Source organism: Rattus rattus, chromosome 11 (genome assembly GCF_011064425.1).
Source record: "Rattus rattus isolate New Zealand chromosome 11, Rrattus_CSIRO_v1, whole genome shotgun sequence".
Taxonomy (NCBI): Eukaryota; Metazoa; Chordata; class Mammalia; order Rodentia; family Muridae; genus Rattus; species Rattus rattus.
Window position 1 is genome coordinate 10,692,168 of NC_046164.1, and position 14,856 is coordinate 10,707,023.

At 43.5% G+C, this 14,856-nt stretch overlaps 1 protein-coding gene across 1 annotated transcript in view; it reads right to left on the reverse strand.

Annotated features, from left to right (window-relative positions):
• Lin54 (lin-54 DREAM MuvB core complex component) overlaps window positions 1-14,856 on the reverse strand; it is a 56,633-nt gene that overhangs the window by 28,736 nt on the left and 13,041 nt on the right. The window contains exons 2-4 of the mRNA XM_032916254.1: window positions 10,366-11,081; window positions 5,230-5,353; window positions 2,464-2,606 (exon numbers count right to left, since the gene is read on the reverse strand). Coding sequence (XP_032772145.1) covers window positions 2,464-2,606; window positions 5,230-5,353; window positions 10,366-11,081 — 983 coding nt within the window. The remainder of the gene's footprint in view (window positions 1-2,463; window positions 2,607-5,229; window positions 5,354-10,365; window positions 11,082-14,856) is intronic.

Sequence of the window (14,856 nt, forward strand, 5' to 3'; positions counted from 1 at the left end):
GGAGGGGTAACCTGGAGACTGGTGCTAGGTACCAGCCTGTTAGTTAACTTGAGTTCAACCTTAGATCAGGCTCTCTAAGATGGAGTCTAAACCCAAAAGATTTGGTCTCTCAGCACACATTAATGTTAATGAGTGAACTGTGATAGGTAACTTCATATTCATCCTAATCCCTTATTCCTTCTTCTTGCTGGGTGTTAACTCAGCTACAGAACTGAACAAGTGTCAGGAGTATTGTCATTTAACACTGTTGGCATTCTGTCTAAGCTCCAGGCCCACAGCTACCTGGGGACAGCCAGCTGTGCCTGACTCACTATAAAGGGGCTGCTTGTCCCTCACTCTCTCTTGCTCTTTTGTTTTTAGCTTCTCTGCTCTCCTCCCCTCTTCCCTGTCCCTTCTCTCCCATCCCCCTTCCCCCATGTGCCCATGGCCGGCCTCCTTTCCTCTCTTCCTCTACTCTTCTCTCATTAACCCTCTCCACGTGGAATCATGTTGACTTGGTGTACTTTGTCTGGCCATGAGCCGAGATTTAAACCCTAACAAACGCTTGTTAATACATGGAATCTTAAGGATTTTTTTTCCTTTTTAAGTTATGAGAATCCTATTTTTTCAGTTTCAAACTTCTGTTTATGAAAACAGAAGTTGAGTATCACCACGGATTTATGTATTTACTGGCAGTGCCATGGGATCGCTCTCTGCCTTCTGAAATAGTGTTGCATGCTACGACGCTGGGCTTAAGAAGCTGAAATACACCATAACAAACATTTCTACAAAGAAATACATGATTTCCCAACAAAAAGTACACTGTAAGCAAGAAAAGAGGATATAACTGGTAAAACGTAATGCCAAGAGAAATATAACAGATCACGTCATTACTTCAGTGTTTGTGTGCATGTCTAATAAATACTATGCAATTCGTGATTACTTAGAAAATGTAATAGAAGAAATCTGTCCTCCCGCAGCAACAACTGCAGGTCAAGTGGGCTGAGAGAGCAGACATCCTGATGTTCTACAATGGAAGCTGTAACATTACACTCAAAGACCAAGAAGAGAGTGAGGACTGTCGGAAATGTTCACAAGACAAGGTTGCCTAGACAGGGAGAGATGCTAGGAAAGAAACGACACCCAAGAGATTCTCCAGCAGACACAGAGGTGAACAGGAGGACTGGAGCCGAGCACAGGTATTGCTAGCCACATGGTGAGACATAATGCCAGGGTTAATGGGAGTAAACCAGACGGCTGGCTGGGAGACGGCCTTGAGTTCAAGGCTGGCTAGGCTATATAGAAAGACTCTGCAGACAAAACAGAAGAAGAGCATTCTCTGTATAAATCTTATTAGTGAACACACACAAACACACAGGAGCATGCACACGTTATCAGTCTGCCTGAAATAATGAAACTGCACAGTTTCTAATGCTTCCATCTAATGTTCCTTATCTTTCTATGATTCAGCCCCAGTGCTTGAAGTGCATGAGACGAAACGCTGAGTCCTCTGTTACAGAAGACACCGCCTATATGAACTACTACTTTGTATCTGGATGCTGCCTGTAATAAGCTGTACATCACATTTATATATTAGAGAGCAAACATTCGATGTTGGTTTATTTATAAATAGCTACAAATCAAGGAGGAAGTTGACAACAAAAGATAGTGTATTTCCAGACTCATATGGTGGCATCTAAAAAAAAATGATGTGACTTTTAAAATATACCTGGTTTCTGTGTTTTTCTACATTGGCACAATGACATTTGTAAGTCTTAGGGAAGTAAATTAAATACTTGCCACTTTAGAATGAAAACAAATGGTGTAAAGTTTTCAAATACTTAGAATAAAACGTAGTTAGGCTCAGATACACTGATGGTACGCTTAGCACCCCTGACATCCTCTCCAGTACTCAATGGTACCCAGCGGAGCCCCCTCCCCACAAAGTTACTTCAGCATTGACATCACAACTCACTGTAGCTGTTTATTATTACCCAAGTACTAGCTGAAGAGTAACTAACCACATCCTACCCTACACTAAAAACTTGTATTTATATCCATACGGGCCATAAAAGTCACCAATGACTACTCTGTTGCCAAGTGTTTAAGGTGAAATCTTCACTCGCCAAAACTCCTTGCTTGTGGCTGAAGGCAGAAGTCAGTGGTAGAGCTCCTGTCAAACCCCAGTACCAAACAAACTGGTGAACACGGTGGAGGGGTCCTGGACCTGCCTGCCTAGGACCACACTGGGGAGGCAGAGGCATGAGGATTTTAAGATTTTTTAGGTCCTGAGCCACCCAAGGCTACATAGTAGACTCAGTCCTAAACAAGCAAAAGAAATCTGATTAGAAAATCAATCCTGTATCCACTGAGAACCTATTGTCTGCTTGGGGATATGTGAAAACCAAAATCCTTGAAGTTACTTGTAAGACCACAGAAGTATTAACCACAATTTGGCATTTGGGGCTCATTTTCTTCTTTTACCTTATTTGGTGACTTCAAAGGTGAGATGGCTATCTTATTTGGTGTCTGTGTTGTAGAATTTAAAGTTGATCCAATAACACCACTTTCTGATATTGTTATAGTCTTGGATGGAGTTCCAGGAGCAGACTGTGAAAGAACCCTGCCTGCAAATGAGAGGGAACACATCAGCTGATCAGTTACAGTACTAGTTAAAAACTTACACACAGAGTGATGATGTCTAGGTATGAGGGTCTTAGAGACATTGGTGAGGCCCTAATGAACAACAGGGAGAAACAACATAAAACTTCTTAATAATGTCTGATTACTTAACAGTGCCCCCAAACCACAGTTAAACCATCAGAGAGAGAGAGCTTGGGGCAACTCAGCAGAGAAAGAGAAAGCTTGGGGCAACACAGGACTTGGGCCCAAGTCATCTTTGTCTCTGTACCGGGACAACAGCTATCTTCCTATCTGAACTAAAATCATGAAGGGCAAAATTAAAACCCACAGTTCTGCAGGGAGGACGGCGTGGTTGGCAGAGTGCTTGCCTAGCATGCAGGGAGCCAGGAGAACCTCATAAACGAGGTAAGATGGGACACCACTAGGGAGTAGAGACCTGAGGATCCAAGGACTTTCTCAGTAGCAGAGGAACCAGCCAGGAATATGTAAGACGTAACTCAAAAAACAAAACCGAAAATCATACAGACACTTACAAAACAGCTATTAGGGCCAGAGAGATGGCTCAGGGGTTACGAGTACACGCCATTCTTACAGAAAACCAGAGTCAGATCCCAAGACCCACATCAGGAGGCTGCAACCCCTTGTAACTTCACCTCCAGGGGGTCTGATACCCTCTTCTGGACTCTGACACAGATAACAGTATACAAACAATCAATGTCATTTCAAACATTTAAAAACTATTTAAAAGTACTTTTTAAATGTTTCTTTAGGGGGCTGGAGGGATGGCTCATTGGTAAGAGCACTTACTACTCTTCCAGAGGTCCTGAGTTCAAATCCCAGCAACCACATGGTGGCTCACAACCATCTGTAATAAAATCTGATGCTCTTTTCTGGTGTGTCTGAAGACAGCTACAGTGTACTCACAAGAAAGGAAGGAAGAAAGAAAGAAAGAAAGAAAGAAAGAAAGAAAGAAAGAAAGAAAGAAAGAAAGGAAGGAAGGAAGGAAGGAAGGAAGGAAGGAAGGAAGGAAGGAAGGAAGGAAGGAAGGAAGGAAGGAAGGGGCAGAGGGAGGGGAGGAGGGAGGAGGGAGGGAGGAGGGAGGGGAGGGAGGAGGGAGGGGAGGAGGAGGCAGACAGAGACAGAAATCAATCAATCCAGGGGTTTTGTTGTTGTTAAGGAATCTGCTGGATTTTCCTCCAGGGACCATCTGATTTCCTCCTCTTTACTATTTGTCATTTAGTGTGTTCTCAGGGTCTGGCTGCTTGCAGGCCAGGTGCACATAGAAACCAGAAGACAGCCTGGAGAAGTCAGGTTTCCCCTACTCTGTAAACTTAATACTGACAGGTCAAAGCCAAGAAATGAAACCAAGCAAAGAATATTTTAAGCAAGGATGTGCCAAGACCAAATCTATTCTTTAGAGAATCAAGGTATACCTTGGTAAATTCATCCTCAATGAGAAAGCCCCAATTTAAAAAACAATCTTAACATATTTTGAAAAAGCATCAGCTGCACTAGGGAGCCTGTATCAGAGGACCACTGTGAGTTCAAAGCCAGCCTGGGCTATAGAATGGGCACCAGGCTAGTTAGGGCTATAGAGCAAGATCCTGACTCCCCTCTGCAAACTAACACATTGAGCATTTTGTCTGCAGTTACAAGGCAAAGCTGGGACTAACTTGCAACATGCTATAAATGACCAAGGACTGAAGAACAGCACCCGAGACAGCTTTGGATGTTGTTGTTGTTTGATATTAATGTAAATTGCTACCAGAGTCTGAGGCACAGACAACCTTTCTACTAACTGAACTACGTTCCTAACAGAGCCTTTGAAATCTAAATATCTGAAATGATATAGTTACTGCTAATGGTACACTTTAAAGTATATAATAAAAAGGAACTGGGTAACGTTGAGGACATTAAAGAGGCTGGTAAACGTACTATAGCTTAAACTCTGTTATTATCTGATAACAATTACTTGATAATATGACAATTTCCCGTTCATAAAGAATTTCTGTACAGCCAGAGGGTTATGATTTACTATTTTGTGTGTGCTCACGAGTGTGGTTTTTTTTTTTAAGAATTATTTATTTACACTGTAGCTGTCTTCAGACACACCAGAAGGAGGCATCGAATCCCATTGCAGATGGTTGTGAGACACCATGCAGTTGCTGGGATTTGAACTCAGGACCTCTGGAAGAGCAATCAGTGCTCTAACCACTGAGCAATCTCTTCAGCCCCACTATTTTGTGTTTTTATAGGTTTTGTTTTTTCTGTGTATGTATCTGTGTATTTCTTGTGCTTTCTTTTGTTGTCTTATTTTTTTGTCCTGGTTTCTTTCTTTCTTTCTCCTCTCCCTCCCTCCCTCCCTCTCTCCCTCTCTCTGAGAGTAAGAAGCCTGGAGTTGTGGGGAGAGGATCTGAGAGGTGCTTGGGGGAGGAGTTGGGGGTGGAGCTGGAGAGGAGCTGGGGAAACCACAATCAAAATATATTGAATGGAAAAAAATATTTTCAATTAAAAAGAGTGCAAAACTACTAACAAACATTTTAAAGTAACAGAGAGCCTTTTCTAAATCTAGGACAGACAGACACACAAACTGTGAGGACATATAACCTGTGACGACGGGTGGAGACGCTTGAGTTGTCTGTCCCGTAACTGCTTTACTATTAATTGGTTTTGCAAAAATCAGCTTCGTGATCACTGGACCCGAGGTTGGTGTTCGAGGCTTCTTAGCAATCTGAAACATAAATAACTATGAAGATATCTGTTTCCATAAAACATGTGTGCTGTAAAACGAGACAACACTCATACCTTGTAGTAAAGTCAGGTCAGTTAGCAAGTGTATCTATATAAAACATGTAATGTATTACTGTAGAAAACATTTTAAAAATCCATTCACCCTATACGTGGACTAACCCATGGCTCCAGCTGCATATGTAGCAATGGATGGCCTTGCTGGGCACCAATGGAAGGAGAAGCCCTTGGTCCTGCCAAGGTTGGACCCCCAGTGTAGGAGATTGTTTGGGAGGGGGTGGATGGGGAAGGCAACACTCTTATAGAAGGAGAGGAGGAGGGGTTGGGGGCTGATGGACATGAAACCAGGAAAGGGAATAACATTTGAAATGTAAATAAGAAATACCCAATTAAAAAAGAGAGAAAAAAATCCATTCACCAAAATATTCATATGATCATTATGTATAAGTGCATGTGTCCTAATACTCTATTTTCCAATAAAGCCCCAGACTCTCTGCAACATACAGAGGGTGAGAAGAGTGAAGTTTAATAGTAATAGTAATAATATCTAATAATCAGAGTGTACCCACAATATAGTTTTCCAAACAAGCTACTGAGGAATAAAAAGATGGAGGTTTAACAATATAATACCAATAACGAGGCACTACTGCACACACGCCCACAATAATGAAGCACTACTGCACACACGCCCACATTGACCGACAGCCCAGTGTCAACTACAGCTTTACAGCGACATAGTCCTTCTTTCTTCTTCTCTTTTTCATGTGCTGTATTTTTTAAAAGATTTATTTATTCCATGTATGCGAGTACACTGTCACTGTCTTCAGACACACCAGAAGAGGGCATCGGACCCCATTCCAGACGGTTGTGAGCCACTGTGTGGTTGCTGGGAATTGAACTCAGGACGTCTGGAAAATAGTCAGTGCTCTTAACCTCTGAATCAGCCCACGTGTTCTGTTTTTGAGATATTCTCTCATTCATCCGCTAACACAGGCCTGGAGTTCACTATGCATTGCAGGTTGGCCTTGAACTCAAAACAATACCCCTGCCTCAGCTTCTCCAGCACTGAGATTCCAGACAGGAACCACCACGCCGAGCAGACTTAGCCCCATACACACATATCAGAAGAAGAGGAGCTGAGCCATTTAAGGTCAGGCCTTCACTCCCAAGTGTGGAGGTCACAGATACAAGCCACCATAGTCAAGCTCAGTGTCACCAAAGGCAAAGTCATCTCCACTAAAAGGCAGGAGCAGGAACTTACCTGGCATAAAGCTCAGGACTTAGTGTGTGAAGAGCATTAGCTATTTTATCTCTCGGCAGATATGCAGAGACCCTGGAGCACTGCTTATTGGAGAGGACTAATATGAGTAACAGAGGAACACGAGAAACAGCACTGAGCACAGCTGACACAGCCTTATGCGCCCCAAGTACAGATGGCAGCACGAACTTACACCCAGTGCTCCTTTCTCCCGCTCGGAACATTAGCGACACAAATACCTAAAGAAAAAATCATTTCTTCAAACGAATCCACTGGTGATGGCAATACACTCAGCTTGCAAACCACAACATATCTGAGCAGATTACCTCTACTTTAGAAAGTTGGGGGGTTGGGGATTTAGCTCAGCGGTAGAGCGCTTGCCTAGCGAGCACAAGGCCCTGGGTTCGATCCCCAGCTCCGGAAAAAAAAAAAAAAAAAGAAAGAAAAGAAAGTTGGTATACCCTAGAGACACAAAGGGAAACAGCCCAGCGTGCTCAGTAAAGCTCTAAAGCAAGGTGGAATTTCACAGCTACACACCGAGTTAGTGACCACAGAGGTGGACAGTCTTAGAAACACACAGCCTTAGCTAGACAGTAAGACTTTAAGTGTTTCCCATCATACGCTCTGTGCTTACCAAACAGGAAGATGGTCTAAACAATGGAACAAAAGCACTTAAGCTAATTATTCAAATGAACGACCTCACCTTGTTCTTACGGTAGTATTCCTTAGCACTGCGAAAGATACCCATCTCCAGATAAATGAAGAAACCATAGTTTGTTTCAAATAAGCCTCATGCTGCCTAGCTGGCCTTGCCTGAACTCCTTTACTCTGTCCTCCTGCCTCTCCCTCCCAAGCATGGGCACGACAGACACACGCCACCAGTCCTGTCTTTACCTTAGGTGATACTGCGTATGCCCTTGAAAATGACTCTGATTGTACTGACACTTGTCTGGGGTCGCTTAGTTATCAAAATGAACTGGCCTGGTCTGTAGTTGATTGCCAGAGCAGAGTGACTGCCTGGCAGGCACCAAGCTCAGCAGTCCCAGGACCGATTGCTCTTGCAGAGGACCCAGACGGCTCACTGCGACCGACTCCAGTTTCAGGAGAGCTGACGTCCTCTTCTGGACTTTGCAAGAACTAAGGAACGCACACAGTACACATACATACATATACACACACTCGGGTAAAACATTCATACAGATAGAACATTCATACAGATAAATAGATGAGAGACACAGACAACAGACAATATGCAAGCAAACAACTTTTTAAAATTTTTTAAAGAATCATTTTCAATAAATTTATATAAGCAGATTAAAACAAAATAAAAAAAGAAAATTTTTAACTAAGGTAGCAAAGTGAGCCAATAGCATGCAGATAGCTCTGAGCAGTACGGGGACACATTCAGGGGTCACTAAGGAGCTGTGCTGCGTACACTGCTGGCTACTTATTCCAGCCGGCTCTTAGAAGTTCCACCAGCACTGCCTGCGGCATTTGAAGACGGATCTCCTTGATTCTCGCCCCCTGTGCGTACTCTAATAGTACTCTGATTACATTTTCTAAGATTTTTCATTTATTTTATATATGAAAGTACACTGTAGCTATCTTCAGACACATCAGAAAGAGGGCATCAGATCCCATTACAGATGGTCGTGAGCCACCATGTGGTTGCTGGGAACTGAACTCAGGACCTCAGGAAGAGCAGCCAGTGCTCTTAACCACTGAGCCATCCCTCCAACACTCTGACTAAATTTAAAAGAATGCTGTCGACTGGAGGGGTGCGGGAGTGTCTAAATTTTTATACTTAAATTTCTCAAAAGAACACAAATATTATGGGGTCTAATGTAGTAATACTAACTTATTTTTTCAAAATGTTCCATAAGTTGCTTTTGAGTTAGAAAGATCTGAGCTACCTAAAATCAACTGTATACTTAGAAAACATTCTAAGCAGGTCTCTTTGGCTTTCTGCTGTTTGCTTGCTTGTTTCTCAGTTGTGTGAGGCAGTGTCAGTGTCTCACTATGGAGCCCTGGCTGCCCTAGAAGTCATTCTAGAGACCAGACTGTCATAGAGAGACCCTGAGTGCCTCAGACACGCACCGCCACGCCCAGCTCTGCTATGTATTTAAAAAACAAAACACAAGTTTTAAAAACAAATGGAATCAGATGGTATAAAGCCAATAACAATAAAATAAATTAGTATTAGGTCCGAGTCTTTTATTGTCAAATGCTTAGGAAATTAAAGCAAGACATCCATGGATGGACACACATCAGTGTTTATATAGACACTGCTCTCGGAAGTGAAGAGATGGTATTCTGGTCTCTATCACCCGTTCCCTGAGAACATGATGACCCATGGCCAAGGCCTATCACAGCAGGTCTAAATACTCAGACCTGATGCCTCACAGTGGTAAGGGAAGTTATCTCATTCACGAATGCCTCAGCAAAGATAAACAGATTAAAGTGAGGGGTAACAAGCAAGGAGCATCAACTGTTAACTGTAACAAAGGATACAGCAGGTTACAAGGTTTGAGAAAGCTTAACCTTCTTAATACAATGTAAATGAGAATTAAAGTTTCTAAAGCTTTCCCAAAACAATAACCAAAGCTTTGATGTAAATGTCAGCTAAGAGGAAGTAGCAGTCTCTCCCAAACATTCCAGCTCGCCCCTCACTCCTCTGTTACTTCGTCTCATGCCTCTGGTGTCTCCTCCCACCCCGACTCCCAGGGTTTCTCTGTGTAGCCCAGGCTATCTTGGAACTCTCTGTTGACCAGGCTGGCCTTAAACCCAGAGTATATGCCTGCCTCTGCTTCGCGAGTGCTGGAGTGAAGGGAAGGGGGGCCCAACTAGCTGCCCTCTAGTTTCTCTCCAAAGATAACTCTCCACACAGGAAGTGTACTGCGGTTCCCTCTAAGTCAAGCACTGTATGTCTAAGTGCTGTAACGGCCTAAAGAGACTTTTGGGGCCATCAAAACTGAAAACATTTCATGTATACCCTGGTGATCTTTTATTATACTGTCCATATTATTAAGCTCTACTCTGAAGGATCCTTAATGTTTTGAAAACTATCTAATACTATGTTTTGTTTGTTTCATTTTGTTTTAAATGATAAGTAGCCATCTTAAGCTAAGGTAAAAACTTCAGAGAGCATACGATCCAAGCCACAGCCTATGGATGACATGGGGGAGACTCGAACCCAACAGGGTCAGCTCAAAATGCACTTTGCCCCCTTGTGTTCGGTATCTTCCTCATACTGCAAACAGGAAGGACAGTGATGACCAGGAAGTGTCAATCAGGACACAGGCACTGTGAGCAGCAGCTACTGCTGGCCCCACACGGCTCTCAAACAGCTACGTTTACCTCGTCTTTCGTCATCACTCAACCAGGAAAAAAGAAAAAAGATGGATTGATGTCATAGCTTTGCAGGAAATTGGGCATCTTTATGCCAGCAAAATAATACTCTGTAGCCAAGCTACCAATATATATAAAATGCATAAAAGGCTATAAACATACAATTTGAAATTTAATCAAACTTAGTTTGCTATAAGTTCTCTGGTAAAAAAATTTTTCATGGGCATTAGACATATCAAATTTAAGAACAAAACAAATCCACACAATTACTTAAAACATTCAAAAGAATTAATTGAAAGTTAGGCAATTAACATCCCTAGAAAGACAACTTTGAGTCAGTTGAACTTTGTAACATGCACTGTAAGTAATATGCCCTTTTTGGTTTTTACCTGCACTGTTTTTAACTGTTGGGTCTGTAACACAGAGGGCTGAGTTGTGGTATTAATCAGTTGACTTCCTGGGGTCAGTGCTGAGACCCCAATGGCAGGTTTCACCTCTGGCCTCCCTCCAATGGTAACTACTTTGATCTGCTGCGGTGGTAACTTAGCGTCTCCTGGTTGGGCCTGAGCTGTAACTTTCTGAGCCTGGGGTAGTTGGCTATGGGGTAGTGCTAAAACAATTGGTGAGCCAGACTTGCCCAAAGTTGTTAAGATTAACTTCTGTCCATCTGGTTTAAGGGTCTGATTGCCAAGTTTAAGATCAGATGTCTGTGATACTTTGTTTAAAATAATCTGATTGGCTGATATAGTCACAGGAGTCTGAGCACCAAGCTTTTGAAGGCCACTCGGAAATGCTGGTTTCACTGTGGTATTGGAGTCTGCTTTAGAAACTGTGGTATTCACTGCAACTTGGTTAGTGTGATTACTGTACACTGTGATTGGTTCCGTGGAAATGGGCGTGGCTGTAGAGTCACCAGTAGAATTTATGCTGACAATTTCTTCCAGTTCTGTCTCCATGGGAATTGGGGATGACACAATTACAGCCTCAATGCTATCCTCATCCACTAAAGTAATAGCAGTGTCCATTATGTCGTCTGGAAGCAAGCTATTCACCTCAGCCGGCACCACCTCCATGATCGCACTGCTTCTGGAAAGATGCCCAGGTGCTGTAAGAAAAGGGGAAAGACTGTTATCAGGGTTTGAAGCAGTTTGAAAAATACATTAAGAAAAATGTAAATAACAAAATAAGCAGTCTTGACACTGACACATAATTAACTGGAGGATATCCCTGATGCTGATCTAAATCACACTACTTTTAAGAACCTAAGATATGGAAATATCTTTAAAAATGGCCTATATACAAATGGCACTACCCTGTTTATAAATATTCATTAAACATTAAAGGAGTTTCTGGACGAATCCACTTCATGACTGGAGATCAAATGAACTACAGGACCCAAGTCTAATCAACTAGCTTCTCACTAAGGGAATTTTTCTTTGGAAAGATTTTAAAATCCTATGCGATTGAAAGTGTCGGGGAAACTAAGATTGTACAAGTCTAGAGAGATGGCTCAGCAACGGTTGCTCTTGGAGAGGACCGGGGTTCAGCACTCTCATGGTGGCTAACAACATTCTAGAACTCCAGTTCCTGGTGATTCAATGCCCTCTTCTGACTGCCACAAGCACCAGGCATGTACACGACATACATCCATGCATGCAGAACACACATATAAAATAAAAAGTAAATACAACAGAAAAAAGAATGTACAACCAGCCCCTATCAAGGGAAAAAATAAGTGTAGATTACAGACAAATCAGCCGAAATGCTTTTACCTAAGAATCCTTTAGAACTCCCAATAAAGGAGTGAACTTCAGTATCAGCATGTGTTAAAGACAGTATGGATGGACCAGTAAACTGTTTACTGGGAGAACTTTAAAATCCTTTAGAACTCATCGGCAGCTCTTGCTTTCCTTCTTTTGGAGATCATCCCACTACCTAGCACAGACTGTCTTTTACTCCTTCGACCGCCTGGGTACTACGATTGCAGGGGGCATCACCGCGTCTGCCTTACCTTCTTTAAAACAGAGCTACTATCCCCAAATTCAGAGTAGCACATACAGCTGGCGTGGTGGTTTGAACCTGTGACCCCAGGCCTGGAGAAGCTGAGGCAGAAGGACTGTGGGATGTTCCTGGACAGCATGTGTCACCCACAAAGGTGTAGCACCTGCAGGCAATACACGGTATAGAGGAGCAACGCAGGTCCTGCTGCTGCTGCCAGAGTCAGCGGCAGCATGGAGAAGTTACTGTTGACAGCACGGCATAATTTCCCTCCCCACCCTCTGATATGTGTAACATCACCACCCCTACTTCACAGATGAGAGGGTTAAATAACTTCCTAGGCAACTAGTGAATGGCAGAGACCAGATCCAAACTCTGGTTTTGTATACTTCCAAAGTTGGTCATTTTAATTGCAAAAGCATAAGATGATAAACATTTACCACTGGTGTTTTAAAATGGACAATAAAGCAGGCCTAATCCTTCAGCGTCATCTCCCTGTCCTAAAAGCCCACACTACATACGTGCTGGCTTTCACAACAGCTTCGCGGTTTTGCTCACACTAGAACTTCATGTCCAGATGCTGCTCAGCATGAGAATGCTGTCCCAGAAAAACTACCATCAACACCCACCAACCAACCAGACAGCAGAGCATCAGACCAAAGCGCCCACCCCATCCGGGAGAATAGCAGGCTGTTGTGGGCCACTCCATATGAGTGTTGGAACCAACTCCCACTCTCTTTAGAAAAACAATAGGTACTCTCAACCTTAACCCTGAGCCCTCCTTCAAGCCCCACTTTGCAGGTTGCAAAGCAGCGGTTCTCAACCTGTGGGTCACACATCAATATCTCTCACCCTGGATATCTGCATTAAGATTCATAAGAGAAGCCAGGCAGTGGTGGCTCAGGCCTTTAATCTCAGCACTGGGGAGGTGGTGGCTGATCTCTGAGCTCGAGATGAGCCTGATCTACAGAGTTTGAGGACAGCCAAGACTATGAGAGAAACCCTATCTCAAAATAAATAAATAAATTTTAAAAAAATAATAATAATACTTGGGGCTGGAGAGATGGCTCAGTGGTTAAGAGCACTGACTGCTCTTCCAGAGGTCCTGAGTTCAATTCCCAGCAACCACACGGTGACTCACAACCATCTGTAATGAGATCCGATGCCCTCTTCTGGTGTGTCTGAAGAGAGTTATGTATTCATATACATAAAATAAATTTAAAAAATAATACTTATAATTATAATAACTATATTATGAAGTGGAAACTCCTAGTTTCTTTGGAAAGTCGGTTATGTCAAATGATAAACAATGTACACAAACTGGATACCGGGCAGGGTCAGACCATGAACACTCCTGAACCAGCTGCATGGACACAGAGGTTTACAGATATTCATAGCACAGGGTCAGTGAAAATCCTAACCACAGTCTCATAGTCTCTACACGAGGGCCCCACCCACAGCCACAGTCTGCACCAGAGCCCCACCACAGCTACTCGGTCTCTACCACAAAAGAGCCCCACCCTCAGCTTCAGTTTCTTCATTTCTCTTACTATGAATTGTTACATTAAGTGAGATAATCTGGGTTTCTGAATCCATAGAGCCATGAAAGTTTGATTTATCCCTCTCTATTATCTATTGAAAAGAATTGGAGCGGTGTAGCTTAAAACCATGAGCCTAGTGTTTACAGCAGCATTATCTAACAGTTTCAAACTGAGAAAGCTCCAATGCCCATTAGTAAGTGGACGGATATACACAGTGCGAGCGATCTGTGCAGGAGAACATTACGTAACCGTCAAAAAGAAAGGAACTAGTAATGAATGCAATAGAAAGATCAATCTCAATGCATGCTGTGAGGAAGGGCATACTCCACACCTCTTGTATGCCACAGGTAAACAGCACAGAGGGGCCTGACTTACAGTAGTTCAACTGTGATTTTTCTTTCTTCTTTACAATGGGGCACAGGCACATAGGCATGAATTCTGGCCTTTCTTAAGGTGACAGCCGGAGGCAAAAGTCAAGGCAGGGAAGGAGCTGGTGACTCCGCACTAATAAGCAACCTCGGCATTTCCTTCAATCCTAAGAACTCACTCCTGCAGCCCAGCCCACCCCTGTGGTTTTCAGTGAACGCAAAGCTCCATGTTCCCCCTCACTGCCGTCCTGTGGAAATCCACACACACCAAGTTTTGAGGGCTTCTTCACGCAGCCACTCGGCAAAGGGCCTGGATCTGACTGTGCAGTAACTAAGGATCGCCTCGTCGGCTTACACTGCTCAGCTGAGCCTCTAAACACCACCTAACAGGGAAACTCTCCTGTCCACGTTGTTGCTGTCTACCTCGCAGGTGAGTGAGTGCTCACTGCCCAGAAAATCTTTCACAGCCTGTAACCTAGCCCACCAGGACCCCGTCCTTCCTTCCCCCTTTTCAGAAGCCATGGCCCAAGTTGAGGTGGGAGGTTTGGGTTTTTAAATAAGCTATTTGCTAGCAGGGAAACCCAGTCACCAGTTACTGCTTCTCCCCGACACACAAAAGTCCCGAGTCTGAGACAGAGTGTGTGTGTGTGTGTGTGTGTGTGTGTGTGTGTGTGTGTGTGTGTGTGTCTGTGTGTCTGTGTGTCTGTGTGTCTGTCTGTCTGTCTCAGTAGTGCAGAGGTCAGGTCCTCTAGCTCCCAAGCCTCACAAAGAAGACAAAGAGTTGCCCAGGCTGATGCCCAGCATACAGGAAGTTGGCATCCCAACTGAAGAATCTTTAGACAAACCTTTCTGGCTTGTAGAAGGTGATGGTGTTTTCTGACACTGGACTATAAGCAAATCGACCTTTGCTACAGCGGGAGATACCGTATCATCCAGGGTCATTTGCTATATGACCCCCCTTGGTTTTGCTAGG